The 19,326-nt window shown below is 28.4% G+C and overlaps 1 protein-coding gene across 2 annotated transcripts; it reads right to left on the bottom strand.

Annotated features, from left to right (window-relative positions):
• Nucleotides 1-1,557: 1,557 nt before the first annotated feature.
• Nucleotides 1,558-7,009, bottom strand: LOC114403540 (protein indeterminate-domain 5, chloroplastic-like). Of its 2 annotated transcripts, none has more exons than XM_028366560.1 (4): nucleotides 6,454-7,009; nucleotides 6,111-6,327; nucleotides 5,320-5,716; nucleotides 1,558-2,942 (listed from the first exon to the last, which is right to left on the bottom strand). In XM_028366560.1, the coding sequence occupies exons 2-4, from the start codon at nucleotides 6,286-6,288 to the stop codon at nucleotides 1,868-1,870; spliced, it is 1,650 nt and encodes a 549-aa protein (XP_028222361.1). In that variant the 5' UTR covers nucleotides 6,289-6,327; nucleotides 6,454-7,009; the 3' UTR covers nucleotides 1,558-1,867. The 2 variants fall into 2 exon arrangements, with proteins under 2 accessions (XP_028222361.1, XP_028222360.1); XM_028366559.1 differs by having other exon boundaries at nucleotides 6,111-6,318.
• Between the last annotated feature and the right edge of the window lie 12,317 nt (nucleotides 7,010-19,326).

The raw sequence follows: 19,326 nt of genomic DNA, 5'->3' as shown, positions 1-19,326 counted from the left end.
TACTCTCCGCTCTAATTCTACATTCCCCCACATTCCCATATGTTATTAGTGCATTAGTAAGTTATAACTAAATAATATCTTAAAATATATAAAATTTGATGAGGCCATGGACAATATTAACACTTGGGATGAAGGTTTTCACTCATTTTATTTGATAATTGTCCAAGCAACATCAATTTAATCACAATCATGCTAATTCCTTAGCAGGATTCCTATCATTTGGTATTATTAAGAGCTTTAATTCTAGTTAGGTTTTGCCAATCCCCTCTAATTTCCCTCTCACTTTTTGTTTAAGTATATTAAAATGATACAAAGGAGAGACACAATAGTATAAAAGAAAAAGAAATAAAAAGTAAGAAAGACAATATATATATATATATATATATATAAGAACTTAATTAGTTGAAATTTATTAAATATATAAGGTAGAAGAGCTATTGAAATTGAATAATTCAACTATCGATTTAGTTCTTAATTTTCAATTAAATTCCTATATATACTTAATGAATTTTAACCGATTATACTTTTTTAAAAAAAAATTAGAAGAATCTATTTAAAAATATTTAAATAATTCAGGAATTTTAAATTGATTTAATCTAAAGAGTTTCACCTTAAGTTAACTAAGAACTTATTAATTTGTGAATATGTTGATGAATTAATGTCCTCGAATGGTCGCACCCTTTTCTTTAACAACATTGTCAAAGGCGATGTAACATAACTCGCTTTTCTAGGTCACGGACTAAATGATTCCCATATGTGGAATCAGATGGCATCACACATGCGACAAAAGTGTCACATAATGTTTACCTATAATTACTCTAACGAACATTACAGGCTACTTTTTTCTGCTGGATACAGTACGGTCAGCCAGCACCTTCATTAACTTCCTAAAAATCATTCAGAACTTGAATAAATTATGTGAGAGCTAACCCTTACGACTAAGGAAGTACGCTACAGTGCATGCTATCATTCAACCAGTTGAAAAAGAGACAGAGAGTTTAACAATTTCAAAGTTAGTCAACTTGATGAGGAATATTTGCTTATATATATGAAAATGCTAGAGCCGTTGTTAATCAAGGCAATGTCAATAGAATTAATTAATTAAGTATCTGAAAATCATGTCACGTAGTTGTTGTCTTAGTTATAAAACTTAATTGATATATATCATATACATAGAGTTATTCTTAAAATATATACGGTATATTAGGTATAATAGTCAAGCAAAAAATAACTTATTTATTTTAAAGTTTGAACACCTTTGAGTTATCACATGTAAGGAGAGAATAATAATTAAACTGAAATGAAATCAGCTATAGCCTTTTGTCACTTCCCTTGGAATATAGCCAACATGTGAAGATTCTCAGAAAGTGAGAGCCAGCTTCCTCGTTTTGTGAGTATTGTACAGAGCCCCGGTCTTTACCACGTGCTAATTTTACTGTTAGTATTAGTAGCTTAAATTTACCTCAGGGTCGTAAAATTCAATGCAACAGTAAATTTATTAGATATCTATCACTGTCAAAAGAGAATGGAATTTCCTTAGTGGTTAAAGTGAGTGGATAGGGAAAGGGACCGATATATATATATATATATATATATATATGTTTCAAGAAAAATACATGGATTGCATAACTTTAGAAATGAAACCCTAACTTATCAAGTGGCAATCGAACTTTCTTCAAGGAAAAAAAAAAAAGAAAAAGAAAAGTTTAGAACTAGAAAATATATAAAATAAAAAACATTTTTTTTCTGCCTAATAAATTTACCCAACTTTTTTCTTAATACGAGAAGAAACTAATCCCTTTCAAAAGCATGCATAGACATGAATCACGTATGTTTTTACCTCTTATTATTATCCAACAACTTATTATTAGAGTGTTGAGGTTCCATAGTGTTGGTTTGCTTTCGCTGATTCCAATTTAGGATCCAAGGGGCTCATAGTAATTCCCATGGAGTGTTGTTGTTGTTGTTGCTCTCTTTGTGAAAACCCTCCACCATTGTTCATGTTCCTCACCATTCCCCCAACACCCAAAAAGTCCAAGGTCAACTTATCAGACCCTCCAAAGCACAAACCAAGGTTGTTGTTTTGTGGCATCTTCTTAGGCTCCTCCACCACGTTGTGAAACTGACCAAGGTTGTTTCCATTGACAAAAGAGTTCATCAACCCACGTAGATGGTTGCTGTGCTCATCATCCTCCATGCTTGATCTCATACCTAACTCATTGGTGGTTGTGGTTGAACCCATTTGTGCAGCTTTCTGAAGCAAAGCAGTGGCTGACATGTGAGGGGACATGTTATCTTGTTGCACTGATGAGTTTCCAAAGAGTGAAGACAAACCAACTTGGTTACTATTCACAGGGCTATTAGTACTGTAGAGTGTTGCTGTTCCTTGGTTATTATTAGTAACTCCAGTCATGTTGCTGAATTGATCATTGATTATGCTTCCACTGGCGTTGGTGTTAGGGAAGAAGCTTAGGTTGAAGAGATTGGTGTTGTTAGCTGAACCAGACACTGATGAAGCAGAAGTAGTGGAATTGATATTGGTGGTTCCTTGAAGATCAGGGAGTTGCATGAGACCATGAAGTTGCTTGTTTGAGAATAAGTGTCCTTGGTTCTGAGATTGGAGGTCTTGAAATGCTTGGTTTGGATCAGTCATGAAGAATGATGATGACTGGGGTGGTGGTGGTGGTGATTGCACTCCAAATGATGATGGTGAGTGGTGCAGATTTGGTGAGATTAAGTGCTCAAACTTTGGTGCACTTCCAAGGCTCAATATGCTGTTAGTAGCTGCTTGGTGGTTCTGAAGCTGAGCACTAAGGCCTAGGCTCATGTGGTTTGTGCCATACAAATGATGAGTTCCCAAAGGGTTCAGGCTTGAAGGGTGTCTTGCACTGTCATGTGCTAGAGCATCACAAAATGCCCTATGAGTTATGAAACTGTCACGCCTGCAATAAATTAAGATATTGTTGAACTAAAGAATATAAATGATATATACATATATGATTCCAGAATTCTAGTCAATACAAATTAGCACAGGGGAAATAAGCCAAACTAGATTTATACAATTGTATCATGATTCATGAATCATGACCAAATCTTCGTGCAAGTATGTTGCTTAAAGGGTTGAGAAGAAAAATATATACAACCGCTGTCTACCAAGACTTATTGCACTAAATGTATTGTGGTCCCCTATGCATGAGCATTTCACATAATTGGGCTCTAAAACAAAAAAGAATTAAGAGCAAACAATTAGAAGAAGTTTCCTAGTTAGTTATCAATCTCAAGAACCTAGCTAGTGACAATGCAACCACAACCACTAACAAACAATTTCACACTAGCCAAAACAAGAATGAAATATAAAATTAAAAAGTGAGATCATTAATTGTGTGGTGATGATCAGTGATGCCGGAATTTGAGAAAAAGGTAGTTTAACACAGAATTATATATAGCTGATCAAATGCATATTTATAGGGTCCAAAAAAAAAAACAAAAACAAAAACAAATTAAGCATATTGAATTTGGAAAATATTTTTATAGTTGTTGAAATTCGATCTACTATTTTGAAATTAATTAAAAAAAATTATGGCAGGAAGAGAGGGGCTGGCCCAGAGGATTATGCCAAAATCTGATACACACCAACAACTCCTTATCGAACTACCACTTTGAGTCCTCTCTTTGATCACTGAGGAGAAAGAATATTATTTACACATTTGATTAAAGTCAATAATAATAATAATAAGGCCAGCATGGGTCCAGCCTCAATAAATGCAAACTGCCTCATGAGTTGTCCATTTTCTACCCTGAGAAAAATTCTTGTGAAAACGATCGTACCACCAGCAAAAAGGTTAGCTAAATTCTCGGAAAATTCTCAGTGAGAGAGAAGAAGAAAAAACATGAAACTATAGATATCATATGCGACACATTAATATTGCAGAGAGAATTTCATCAATTTGTTGCATAATAAATCACATGAAGAAGCTAGCATGCATTGTATTGTACCCCATGGCAAAGAATATTAATGTACTACCCTATTTGAAACCACGTACACGTAGAAATATATATATATATATATATATATATATATATATATATATATATATATATATATATATATGTGTGTGTGTGTGTGTGTGTATCCAACACGAAACAAAACAATGCAACTCCAAGTCATGTGAGAACAAACCCAGTATCACTGTGTCTATAAACCTGTGCCCGCCTTTTAACATTGTTGCTTATAGCTACACGTGAATATGGGGAATAATGATAAGGGAGGCATTGTTCCCGAGGACACAAAGTTGATCAGCTTTGCCTTGTTTTTTTCCTTCTCAAATAACATTTCAAATTTTTTAAACACTTTTGATAACACTGTACTCACGTGCCAGCAGTCTTCTGCCACTTCCACTAACACCCACTCATAAAACTAACAAGAAAAAAAGTAGAACGGTCTTGCTCTATTTTAACATTGGAAAAAGACTTTTTTTTACACTCACAGAGAAAGATATAAAAAAAAGAGAGAAAAAATTATAAAATGTGACATATATATATATAAATAAACAAAAGATGATGATGATGTAATAGAAAAAATATGAAAAAAATAATAAGAGTGAAAAAATGTACAAAAAAGGACGTGAGAACATCAGAATTTGTGGATATTTGCTTGTTAGAGAATTTTTCTTTGAATTTGGATTATTTTCATAACCCTGTTTCTTATTATGAAAAAAGGTGTTTTTTTAATAGTTTTACATGAGTATGGAGCTATGATACTCATTTTGAATTACATTCTATTTACACTTACTTAGAAAATTACATTAGAAAGCTCACAATGAGACATGTAATTAACTAAAAGAAAACATAAAAAAAAGTTCATGGAATATTAGAAAAAGAGTACGAAAAAAAAATATTTTCCTCACTACCATGCTAACATTCTTTGTTTTCTTTCTTTTCACTTTAAAACTTACACAAATCTACTAGTCTTAGTATCCATAAGAAAAAGAGTACGAAAAAAAACTACCATGCTAACATTCTTTTTGTTTTTTTTCTTTTCACTTTAAAACTTACCCAAATCTACTAGTCTTAGTATCCATAAGAAACTCACTTTTCTTAAACTAGTTAGGTGGAAAGTGTGTATGTAATATCTTAGAATATCCGTATCTTATTCCCTGCTCAATCAAAATGCGCATAGAGTGCCTTTAGCTGAAAAGTTGGTTTATAATATAATTCATTTACACCAAACATTCAATATATATATATATATAAAAAAGAACTACCAAAGGTAATTTGTCATATAATTAATTAAGTTGCGAAATTAATGTTGTTACATACCTGGAGAAGAGGGTGCCACAGTCACATCTATACTCTCTAGTGCCACAGGTTTTAGAATGTGCCTTCCAATCTGATTGAACAGCATATTTCTTGGAGCACTTTTCACACTTCCACTTCTTCTCACCATGTTTGCGAGAGTAGTGTTTCTTAATGCCAGTGAGGTCTCCAAGAGCCCTTGAAGGGTCATGGTGAACACATGTGGGCTCGGGACACAGATAAACCTTTCTCTTTGGCTCTTTGTTGGTCTTTTGCTTTAGCTTCCAAGGCAAGTTGTGTCCTCTTCTGTGTAGCTGTAGGTTTTGCTCTCTTTGGAACCCTTTATTGCACACTTCACATATAAACCTGTTTGTTGCCATTAGAGTCTTTGGAGATAGTGCTATCACCTCAGCATCTGGATCTGCATACACACATGTTTCCATTCCAAGAAAGAAAAAATAAATTATTTTGAATAATTCCAAAAAACAAATTATTAGAAAATTCTTTACTTCAATTAGATGCTGAAAGTGAAAATTAAGATTTTTTTTAAAAAGTAGTTAAAAATTTAAATAAAAGGAATAATGTATAAAGGAAATTAAGAAGCCTTGTCATTCTAATTATTAATTGACCTCTATTGAGTTAAAGAAATTCATATTCCTATGTAATATTCACGATTTAATTAGGGTTTTCTTGTCATGTTGTTTCTAGAGAGACAAAAAATCTAGAAAGAAATTACAGATGGGGCATTTTCCATGAACATGCAAATGCTTTAAAGCAATCAAATTTAATGAAGAATGCATAATAGAGCTACTTGCATGGTGTTCCGGGTTGATTCCTCCTTTTCTTTTGAGGCACTGTGGTTGGAGTAGCACTAGTAGTAGTAGTAGAGGAAGCAGCAGTAGTAGAGGATTGGTGTTGTTGCTGTTGTGTAACGTGACTTTGATTTTCTTGTCTGATTCCCAAGAAGGGTGTGGATGAGGAAGCAGAAGCCATGTTGTAATTTCCAAAGTTGAGAAAGCAAATCTGGAAGTTCTTATATAAATAAAAAGAAGAAAAAAAAAATCTAATTCTTCTCTCTTGGAAATTAACCATATGTATAAAATTAAAGAAGGGAAACAAAAGGCATAAAAAGAAAGAAAAGGGAGAAAGAATTAGGACCTGACTGAAGCTATATACGTTTGATTTTCACTGCTATCTTGTCTCTTTGAAAGGTTTCAGATTGAACCCAGAAAACACCAAGAAGGATTTTTTCAAAAGGAGACAGCAACAATTCTGAGAGGAAGAGAGGAAGGAAACAATATCACTCTGAATACCTGCTCATCTTTTTTTTTTTCTTTCTTCTCTCTAGCTAGCTATTGTTTTGTTATGCATAAAATTTTGCTTCACTAGCTACCTTCTTTTCTTCCCCTTATTCCTCAATCATTTGATGTCTTCTACATAAATAATACTTAGCATACTTGTCCACCCATACGCATACCCATATTATCTCAAATTCTCTCTCTCTCTCTCACACACACACACTCTTTTGTCTGTTTCCTTGCCCCTCTAACAATACATTTTCCTCATATTCTTGTGAACTGTGCATTATTTTGTAAGAAGGGAAAATAATTTAAAGTGTGGTGAAGAAGTAGCAAAAATGATGGATGGAGGGTAATTTATGTCCCTATATTATGCAGCTCTTGCACAGCACACAGTCTACTGTGTCCCTTAGCAGAGGATGGTTTGGGGCCACCGACCCGTAGGCCTTACAGTTTCTCCTTATCTCTCCTTCTTGTTTCGTATCTTATTGCCAACAAACACACAACTTGTGTTGTTGCCTCGTTTCCTTTCCCACAGGCCATTTGTGAATTATTATTATTATGATTGTTATTAATCTTAAATGTTTTTTATTTTAGATATGAAATTTTCATAAATATAATTAAATTTGATTAAGATTCCTTAAGTAAAATCTCATATTCCTGTCTTCTTCTGTTCTCTTATATAAACCACAAATATTTTTCATTAAAAATAATCTTATTTGAATTAGATACAATCATTATTAGTGATAAAATTTTTCCTCTTAATATTTAAGGCAATTACATACATAGGACTTAAATCCAATTTTTCCTCCAATTGATTCACATGCTTCAATTGGTGGTTACATTTAAGTGTTTTGGATGAAAAAAATTAATTGCGATAAATGATCTTATTATAAGTGATAATTCATATTCTTTAACAAAAATTAATCATAAAAAAAACTTATAGGTATTCTATGTTAATATCATGGTGATACAAAACAATTTAATTTCATTTTTCACCAAAAAATTGATTCTAGTTTTTTTTAAATTAAAATAGTTTTGTCAAAATTTAACAGTGAAGTAGTATGAATCTAATTATGTTATACCAACAACTTTGGAGAGTGTATATGTTTTATTCTTTTTTTACATATGATATTTTTTAAAATTCGTTCAAAAGAATTATTTTTATTTTTTATTTAAGCCACCATACTATTTGATTATTTATATTATTATTTTAACATCATTTTTCAAGATACTAATAATGAATTAGTATGACAATACAAATACACTAAGCTATATATTTAAAACTAGGCAGTGATATTCTATTAAAAAAATAGACAATGATATTGTCATATTAATCAATGAAAGTATAATGTCTACTTAATCGAATGCTACTTTTTATTTTAGGTTTGGTTAAAAGTATTTTAAGATACAATATAAGATTAATAGTAAAATATATAATATAAAAAAAATGTAATTAGAATAAAAGGTTAATTATATTTTTTTATTCGAATTAAGTGATGATATGATACTACAGTTCATTTTTTGTCATTAAAAATCGCCAGAAAATATTATGCTAAAGTGATTAAACCATATTAAGCAATTATGGGGGTTTAAAATCAGTCTTAGTCCCTAATATTTTCGTTTTCCAATAACTAAATAATAAAATTTTAATCTTTAAATGAAAAATAAAAAAGTATAAGAGCTCAAAATTTATTTTAAAAAAATTATAAATAACCAAAAAATATTTTTATTAAAATAAATGAAAAATATTTGTTGTTTATAGGTGGAACCTAGCTTTGAGGTTTAGATTGCATCTCTTAGGTCGAATACCCTTGTACTTAGTATCAATAATAGTTGTTGTTTCCTTATTATTAGACTAGACTTTAGGTCTTTCAACCAACTAATTAAACTATTCAAATATTTTTGAAATATAAACTTTTTTTGGTAGCCTAGAAAAAAAGTAAACAAAATCAAATAAAAAAAAATATAATTCATTATATATTAAGCAAATATACTTAAAAATGCATCTATTCTTTAATCATCTAAGATTCATATATCTACATATACTTAAATAGATACTCATACAAATGATGTGTCAAGAATCAGACTTAATTTGGTGACACGAGGAATTGGTCTGATTTTATCTTTGTTTATTTCATTTGAAGAAAGGAAAAAGATTTCAACAAAAAATTGATTTTTCTTTTAGTTGTTGAATCTCTCTTTGATTCCAACAAAGAAATGCTCAGATATAAATAAGTGACGCTTATTTGATCGTATTATGAATGTCCTTTTAAACCAATTAATGATCGAGGAAAAATCTCAGCTTCAAAATCTCCATTAATTGAATCTCTTGCTTCTAAAAAAATCTTTTTGGTTAAACTTTATGGTGCATATGTACGTAAACGGGCAAATTAAAAAAATTATAAAATTATTTTTGGTATTTTAAAAATATTATTAACTTTAATGGTTTTCTGGATTTAAATTAATGCCTCGAAATAGGCTTAATTGCATTTTTGCCTTCAAAGTTTCATAATACTCGCAAGTTTTGTCTCCCAAAATCTTTTTTTTTTTTTTGCAAGTTATTTTATCATCGTAATAGTCTTGGGCAAAGAGAAATGTACTGTTGTGTATTTCATTACACAACAGATTTGTCATGGTCGTAATATCAGTTCTCCTAAGTGAGCCACTAGATATATATATAAGGCTTGACCCACATTAATTGTGAATCTGTTTGTATAATAATCGTGTCTCTTATTGATTTATTCTTATTCTCCCTATTTTCAACATTTTATTTTGTGTGTCTTTACCAGTGACGATCCAAAATTTTCACTGAAGAAGTTGTCGGTAAAGCTTCGTGAGTGAAAAATACAAAAGGTTTTCAATGAAAACTCGATCGTGACTAAAAAGGCTGATTTTCTGCTCATTCAGTCCAATTTGTTTCCGGTAACTTCTTTAATTTGTTGGATTCGAAATATATATACTCTCTTGGTGACATCTCATTTTCTCACTAAAGAATGTTTAGCAACAGCTAAACTCTTGGAATATTAATTAAGAAAAACAATTCTTGCTACGTTCATTCAATTTTATTTGTTCATTTTAAACGATAATAATAAATACATTAAAAAATGTAATGAATGTTAATAAAAAAAATATCATACACTAGGACTTTAATTTGTTGGCATGATCAAATTAACTATTGTTAGTACTCTCAATTGTTTAATTTCTATTAGCCAAAAAATTCACGTACTAACAAAAAAACCCTAATGCTTAATAATATTATTTTCAATCTTTTATATAAAAAAAACAAATAACTAATTCTTATTAAGACTAACATGCATTTTACATATAAATAATTAATATAAAAAAAATAACGGCTATTCACTTAAGAATGTTTTTTCACGGAAATTTTAATAAAACAAATAACTATTTTTTTTCACGGATAAGAATGTTATTATACTAATTTTTTATTATTATTTTTTCTTAATCATAAAAATTAACTTATCTCTTTTAATTCCTAAAATTTAAAACTTTATTTCTTTCATTATGTATTATCGCGTCCCGTAATTATCAATAGCGGTTGCCTGCCATTTATGATCGCAACTGCAAGGCTGCAACTAAGGATCAATGAAAGAGATTTTATATATATATATATATATATAGAAATTAAAATAAATAAAATTATATTTTGATTAAGAAAAAATAACAAAAATATTTAATTAGTATAATAGCATCCTTAATATGTTTTCTATCTGATCTTGAATATAAACAATAAAAAAACTTTTATTTCTTCTCAAATGTAAACAAATTTTAATTATTTATGTTTTATTTAATGAGACTATTTCAAAAATATTTTTCATTCAATAAGATTAAAGATTTTTTTATATTTGATATCAAATTTAAATGAATGATAGTTTAAAAAAAATGTTCATTTTTTAATTGAGACTCGCATACTTTAATGAAGACAAATATTTCCTTAATAAATGTAAAATATGTTTTTTTTTCTTATAACGGAAACCGAAGAAATTACATACCTATAAATATACATACACATGCAAGAAAAACCCTAGTAAAATATTTTATCGTAAGAATAGATCGTAAATATAGATATAGTCACTAAATGACTCTTTAATGACAACAATAGCGGGCATTAATGATACCTGATCAATGATGATAACTATCATTTTCGTTGGAAACGTTTTCCATTGATAACATATTATAAACATGCTGTTATTGAGATCAATCGTTCTCAATCTTCCATGTAACATAATGAAAAAGTATTTTCAACAAATTTTCAAATACAGAACTTCCAAAACGCCCATAAAAAAAAGTCTAAACTTCATAACTAAGTAATATCCAACAAGATTGTATTTACTACCTCTGTTCATTTTCAAATAAAATCGATTCATAATTAACATATTAGTGCAAGTCAACTACGACAACGATGTTATGATCGATGATGGTCACTGATCAGGGGAGGTTCCTCCTTAATTAGTCAATGGGGTGACCATGGATACCCCCAAAAAAATAGATCTTACTATAAATTTGTATATATACTTTTATTTTACACTATCATCAGTTAAGTGACTACTCCGAACAAAATTATATATTAAAAAACTTATATATATCCTCATAAAATTTAAGCTAATTATATCATACAATCAATCAAATTTATATTACAATTAACATAATGAGATATTCAACTTGAATGAACTTACTTAACATGATCTCTTCTATAGGTTCGTACCTATGTGTCTTTGAGTTCTAAGGAGAGAGATACCCAACTTAATACGAGTTCGCCTAATTAAAATGAGTCACAAAATATATTAAGTTAGGTTAAGAAAAATTTAGATTTAATTTGAGTCTCTAAAATAAAATTCAAATGTAATGAAAGTTCAATTTTTTGGTTTTTTTTACACAATATTTTGGAACTTATTATAGGCTAAATCTGAAACTGATTTAATTTAGGCCCGACATATTGACACAAGGCACAGGCAACAAATTTCATTAATGAAAATATATTTTTGGTAACCATCATAATTAAAGTTATTGATGACTCTTTAATGTCAAAGATATATTTTTATAAGTTTTGATTCTTTAAATAATGAGACTAGCTAGCGCTCTTAATCCAAGACTTACTAACACTTAAAATTAATAAAGTTCATCACTCTTGTCTAAGAAAAATGAGAAAATATATTAGTGCTTAGATATAGAAGAGAGACTACCATAATTCAATTTTAATCCCTAATTTTTCAAATCCACGGTAATGGACAAAAATACATGGGTTCCTTCTATTTTTTTTCCCTTATACAGGATATAGTCATTGTACCATTTTGTTAACATATTTTATATTTGAAATGTGTTTATTTTTATTCATTAAAAAATTCTACAGTTTCAGCGATAGTTAACAAAAAAAGAAATTAAACTGAACCGGCCGATGATAAAAATAAAATAAAATTAGTGAACTGGATTGATGCTCAGTTCATTTGACCCAATAAGTCAACTGATATCAAAAACTAATTGAACTAGTCGAAAATCTATAAAAAAAAAAAATCATTTTTTTTATATTTTGTATCAAATATAACATCTATGTTTTTTTTATTGTCTTTTAAGGTTGTTACGTAGAATTCAACAAACACAATAAATTTTTTAGATTCTAATAAAATAGTTGTGAGATTTCTTATTTTATCTTATTTTTCTCTTCATTTCATAATAAATATACGTGTAAATAAATAGAAGACAAGTAAGGATATAATTGATAAAAAAAATAATTAATATGATCTTATAATTTGCAAATGACTAGAAATAAATATCATAAAAAAATCTGAAAGTTAAAAAAGAACGAAGAAAGTAAATTTTTAACTAAATAGTAAATACAAACTTAATATCAAGCTATAAAGGTTCATTTATTCACTCGTGAATACATTTTTTTTTTACTGATCACTTATCAATACTTAACTATAAACAAAATTAATATTTATTGTATAAGATACATGATATAATATATGTACTTATTTTATGCTAATTAATTCAAAATTTATAAAAATTAATTATTTATTATCTATAAAAAATATCATTAACTAGTTCGAACTTATCAATTATTTTAAATAAATAAAAAAATTAAAAAACACAATTTATAAAAAAAAATTATATTAACTGTCTTATCAGATATTTTATTTTGTTGATGTGGTTGGTCAATATTGTTGTTATGTCATTATTTATTAATGTTATATGACTAAAAAAATTAAATAACTAAAAAAAATTAAAAGACTAATATAAAATTAAAAGCTCTTTATTTTATGCGGACCAAAAAAAGTTATTTAACTCTATATTTTTATATGAATTTACGGCATACCTTAGTTCTAAAATGTGTCTACTTTTGCACAAAAACTCTAGCATGTACCAAAAGAAAATGACCTCTAACCAAATATTTATTCGAAATTCAGTCCTTCACTGAATTACCTAGTTGCCTATATGCTTCACCAACTTATGTAAATTTAACAATACGCAATGAAAAAAAAAAAAAAAAAACATTGTGCAGGTACATAAGGAAAATTATAATAAACGTGTACGTCAATAGGCCAAATTGAGAAAGACCCATGTGAGGATGGAATAAAGGAGTACTATGGTTCTAAAATTGGTATTCCCATTTTAAGATTTTTATATCACTTTATACATTCTGCGTTTAGAAAAACAAAGATAAAACAGTTAATATACTAAAACATGTATTCTATAATTTTTGGGTGAACTCTAGGTAACCCTAATCTACGGCTAGGGATTAATTTTTTAAAATATTCATATTCATTTAAAAAATTCATATCTTCTGCTATACATATCTTTTGATACGCACATGTATTTTTAATTGAGTTAAAGATTAATTTTTTTAGATATTAAAATTTATTTAACAGATGAATATCTTTATACAAGTGTTTTTTTCATATACAAGAATTAAAAGATTAATTTTTTTATCCTAAGTTAGATATTATGATTGTTATTCAATTTATTGAATTAAAGATTAATTTGTTTGTTATATGTAACCTATTACTTATTTAAATAAATTTTACACATGAAAAAATTAAGAAAATCAAATTTATGAATTTTTTTTATTATTAATTAAAAATCATAAATATCTTTCAATTTTTTGAGTTAAAGACTAATATTATTCATGATTACTATACATAATTATTACTTATTCAAACAAATATTTTCTTATTAAATACATAATAGCATGTTCGGATTTGATGACTATTAATCGTATCATATCATATATTATATTGGTATACTTAATTGCTTAAAAACAATATGAAATTTTATATAAAAAAAGATATCAATAGTAAATACGATTGATATTTGATATAGGGTTATGGGAAGAGGAATAAGAAAAGGAAAAGGAAGAAAGGATGGAGAGGGAGACATGCAGACATGTGAGGGCGACGCAGAGAAGTGATTTGACATTCGAAGGACACATGAAAGTGGGCCCCACTTCTGTGTGGGTTCCTTTTCAGAGGAAGCTCAAATTTGAGACATGGGGTGGGCGAAAGTACCCCAAAGGAATCACACATATACGTACGCAAAGGCTAACTGCATATGGAAATATGCTATTCATTATGTCAATCCTTTTTCATTTTAACCACCATGTAGATCACTAGGTCCCTTTCTTAAGTGTAAAATTTACTGATTTTGTTGTAATTCATTTTTATGAAAAACTTTATCTGATAGTAAAAAATATTAAATTATATTTTTTTATCTATATAACTTGAATTTGATATATATCTTAAAAATTTTGAACCAAATAGGTTTCATTGAGATCAAATTGTTCGAAACAAGTTTAAAAATAGTCACACTATATTTTTAGAAAGACTAAATGTAAAATTAAAATGCTTGACTCGAATTATTTGTATATTTCCTACCCAAAAATTAATGGAATGTTTTATGTGATCTTAGTAAAAACAAAAGTTTAGACCAACACAAATAACCATAATTATGTGATATTCAATCCTTTCTTTTACATATTTTAGCCATCTTTATACCCACAAATAAAATCAATATATAAAATATTTTTTTTATTATATCATCTAGTTACAAATAATTATATAAAATAAAATGTTTATTTTATATTAACTACTATAAAAGTTATATGAAAAAAATTATGTTTATTTGACAATGTAAAATACATTGCCCGGTACTGAATGATATGTACAGAACGATATATAGAATCTGTAACCTAGAATAGAAAAGTTAACTGATGTAATATGGAACAGTACAAATTACGCACCTGGTACTTATTGGTTAGATAGATTTAAAATTCACCGTTAGGGGCCAATTCTGACTCTGACTTTGTAACTAAAAAAAAAAAAAAGAATCTGACTGAGACAACAGGTTAAGCGAAACTAAGCTGTTTTTCATACATAGTTAAGCTGGTTTTTTAATCTATATATGCTCCAAGCTCGAAATGAAATATTCATCTATTTAACTTATTAAAAGGAAAATTGTTTTTTGAATTTTTTAAAATGGAAATTGCGAATTATTTATTTATTTTATCATGTTATGCTTTGGACAAAACTATAAAAGAAAAAGAAAGGTGGGAGCTATACGTTTTTACTGTAAAATAATTCATATACCCATACCAAAAAAAATAATGCATGTAATAATACTTAATTTAGGCGTTGAGTTTATTCCATTCATATAATCTTTATCTAACGATTACAGACAATATTGGCTTACACTGTACTAATATATACAATTATACATGTTAATATGTTATTGTAGAAAATTGATATATATTATAATTATTATATATCATAAGTATAATAATACATCAGATACTGTTACTAAAGTTGAACATTTATATTATTTATTAATAATTTGATTTCTTTATTAACCTTTTGATATCATTGGTACCTTAATCTTGATAAAAAAAATAGTTTTTAATCTTTATTTTGATATTAATATTTATCATATTAATAGCTTGCCTCTTTTTCTGTCAAAAAAAGCTTGCCTCTTTTTATACTTTTTGAATTAGCTTTGTAAGACTTATTTTTATTGTTTAAGCATTGCTCGTTGTTTGTTTTCTTATTAAGATTTGCTTATAAGAAAAAGAATTTGATTTATATATCATTAACACTTTACATGACATTTTTCATAATGTTTTAAGAAAAGAAAGTATTTAATCTTTATATTTTTAAAAGAGAGAATATGTCATTGGTGAGTTTAGATATTGTAAGTAAAGTCTTAAGTTTAGATATCTTAAAAAAAATCTTAAATTTAAGTCATGTGTATGAAAAAAAGCAAGAGAGAAGCAAGTGAGAGAGAAAATTCTACAAAAGATTATCAATTACACTTTTTTATAAGTAAAGAAAATTTTACTAATCAAGATATATACATATCATAAGCTAGTTATGAATTATAAGATCCTAAACCAATCATATTCTAAGATCAAATTTCATTAAAAGTTATCGGTTAAATTGTAGTTAGAATGAAGATTAGTCATTATTAAAGTGAATTTATTCTCACATGAAAATAAAAATCTTTTTAAATATGTTTTCTCCGAAGAGTTGAATAATTACTTGAATAGAGAATTTTATTCTTATTTTTTGACTGGTGAGTTGCTGCTTATAAGAGACTGTGGTGTACTTGGCGTACCAACCAGTAGTCTTTATGAAAGCAATAAGGAAACTAATGGCCATCTTTTCATGGCAGGATCTTTCATATGGTAAACTTCCTACCTTTCCCGATAGAATCAACAAGAAAGACAAAGCTGTGAGCTGCTATGCACTTCAATTCCCACCAACAAAGTAAAAATAGAGAGAGAGTGAGAAAAGAAGAAAAAAGAGTGTATCGAATCGATGACGATTCATGAATAGCATCACACATTTTATGCAAACGTAAGTAACTGATAGTATCTTCTTCGATCTTGTACGTGGAAGAATTCACTTTAACAAGAATGACATAACGAGTAACAGCTTTTGGCTCCCCCTAGCTTCCTCTTTCTTTCGTAACTTGTCTTATTACCAACACACTTTCGGACAACAACCCTTTATTTATTTATTTATTTAACAACAATTTAAATTAAAGCCTCATGCAATTTGGCTTTCTCTACAAACGAGAGAGTTTCGTTTCCAATACTTAGGAGTTCTCTCTTGAGATCTTTCTTTTGTCATTACTCCTTTAATCGGTTACCGAACACTGAAACAAAAAGCCAAGAAAGTTAACCAGAGAAACATTTTTTTTTTGGCACTGTTCACCATAACCACCCCATTAAACACTCTATTCAATAGTGAACATATAAATAAAAGACAGTGTGCAAAATTATGTACGTTTTTAACATATAACTCATGCATGGTTACACGTGATTCATGTTTAATGCAATTTTGCTTATGGTGAAAAAGGGCCTCACAAATTATTGGTATAGTACTATTTGCTTATGAGGGTACACTTTCTTTCAGCAAGCTCGTTTGTAGATAAGAGACGAGACATAGAACCAAAAATGAAGGATGCATGCTGGCGTGTGCTAATTAATTACCCTAGAAGCTAAGATAACGATAGGTTTTTGTAATTAGTTATATATGGTCTTACTTACAATTTCTTAGCTTTTTGTTTATGAATGTCTTGGACTCTAATGCCAGCAATTAGGAAAGTGCATGCATCAACAATTATTAAAGTGGTTAATGACCTTTTCTTAGTTCTGCTTTTTGGAGGAATATATTATTTTTGTCTGTCTATCTTCCTTTTAAATTCTTTTTAATAAGATAGAGGTTAGAGGAACAAAATGAAATAATCACATTTAAGTGAAAAATATAATTTATATATAGGTGAGGGTGAGGCTAACTCATTATTTCAAGCTTTATCTCATGTTTTTTTATAAAAGTATTTGTATGTGAGAAATGCACAAGTCCATATGAGATCATTCGAAGTAAATAATACGTAATATTGATTAAATAGGATTTGACTTTTTTAAAATTAAAGAGATATTGTGCAAACCTAAAGGTTTGGCTTTGTGATATAAGATCCCGATGCATTCATATGAGTGTGAACGATTCATTTAATAGGAAAATCTATGTTCAATTTCTACTATATGCAATTTTTTCTTGTACCAGCAGTAGTCACGCACCGCGAACGAAATTAGTTTATAACTCAGTGGGTTGAAAGACATCCATAAACTCATAGAAAAAAAAGAAGATATTATGCACTTTAAAGATAGACTACAATTATTATCTTTCTTTTACCACGGAATGTAGTTATTATCATTAATTAGAAAATTGACAATTGGGATTTAGACAACTTTATGGAAAATCAACACCTTAAAAGAGGCAAATATAAAAAAAAAAAAACTAACAATTAACTACTAATATTTGTCGATAAAAAAAAGTTAAATTATAATTTTGGTCTACCTAGTTTATCAAATCCATGATTTTGGTCCCCTTCAATTTTAATTGTAACATTTGATCTCTCTAATTTATAAATTTATGATTTTGATCCTATTGATAGATTATTAACAAATAAATATGATTAATTAATTAAGTTATTAAGTTAATTATAAATTAATGAAAAATATTAATTATTAAAATTCAATTAAAAAATTAATAATCCTAGTTCTCTACAACAATGTGCTCCTTCTCTTCTCTACAAATATCTCTTCCATCTCTTTTGTGTATGCAAATCCACGGGGAGCAACACCACATTAAGATTAATAATCTTTTATTAAAAAATTAATGAATCATAATTTTTACTTAATTTATAATTAATTTAATATTTCTAATAATCATAATTATTAATTAATAATATGTCTAAGGAAATCAAAATCATTAATCTATAAAATTAGAGAATTAAATATTATAATTAAAAATCAAAAGTTTAAAAATTAGGAATATCAAAATTATAATTTAGTAAAAAAAAAAAGACAAATCTAATCAAAGGAATCCAAATAATTCAATAAGACTCGTAATTTATCCCATAACAGTATATTGAAAAGAATGTCAAAAGGTTGTTTAAATTAATTTTATTATTTGAATATCAAATAATTGTTTACGTATATAACTATCTCTATTTCGTACATTTTTTTTTTCAAATACCACTTGCAAAAGTAGAAAGTAAGCAACTATCACTATTCGATACTCAACCATTAATGCAAGGATAGTGCTACATTTACAATAAGTTTTCACTAAACTTTCTACAATTCATTTTTATTTTCTATTTCTTGCTTTCACCAAAGTCCATACGGTCCCATTCCTCCAAATACGAATATGATGCCGCATTGCGCATTTTAACTGCAAGGGGAAAGCAACAACTATCCTCGATATTGCGATGCTCTACTTGGCCTACCTCAAATTTGAGTTAAGTTCAAGTTTATCGGTTGCCAGTTTCCCAAAACAGTCAACAAGTTTATCGGACAGTGGTTCCGAAGAACATTTGAGCTTGTTTGGATATAAGATTAAAAATGTTTTAAAAAACTTATCTAATGAAAAAAAAAATTATATTTCCGGCAGATAAACACTCAAAAGCACTTTTGGCTTGTATCCAGACAGACCTGAAAGGCCTCAGGAATTGACAGCATCCTCAAAGGGCTTTATGATAAAAACGGCGGCAGAGATTGAGACTAAAAAAAATACCAAATTCAATGAGGTAGATGTGAATATCGTATATCTATAGACAGTAATCAATATTAACCATACATCTTTCTCAAGCAAAAACAGGATAAATCAAAGTGACTAGGCTGCACATATATTACAGCTTTAACTGACTAGTTCAAGGAAAG

Source organism: Glycine soja, chromosome 20 (assembly GCF_004193775.1).
Source record: "Glycine soja cultivar W05 chromosome 20, ASM419377v2, whole genome shotgun sequence".
In the NCBI taxonomy this organism is placed as follows: domain Eukaryota; kingdom Viridiplantae; phylum Streptophyta; class Magnoliopsida; order Fabales; family Fabaceae; genus Glycine; species Glycine soja.
This window is presented reverse-complemented; position numbering and strand designations above follow the sequence as displayed.

Bases quoted from the DNA above. Each gene is read 5' to 3' on its own strand.
- LOC114403540 (XM_028366560.1), bottom strand. From the start codon at position 6,288: ATGGCTTCTGCTTCCTCATCCACACCCTTCTTGGGAATCAGACAAGAA. The intron at 5,717-6,110 runs GCAAGTAGCTCT...GTGTGTATGCAG, and splicing joins GAATCAACCCGGAACACCAT to ATCCAGATGCTGAGGTGATA. The intron at 2,943-5,319 runs GTATGTAACAAC...AATTTATTGCAG, and splicing joins TGTGGCACCCTCTTCTCCAG to GCGTGACAGTTTCATAACTC.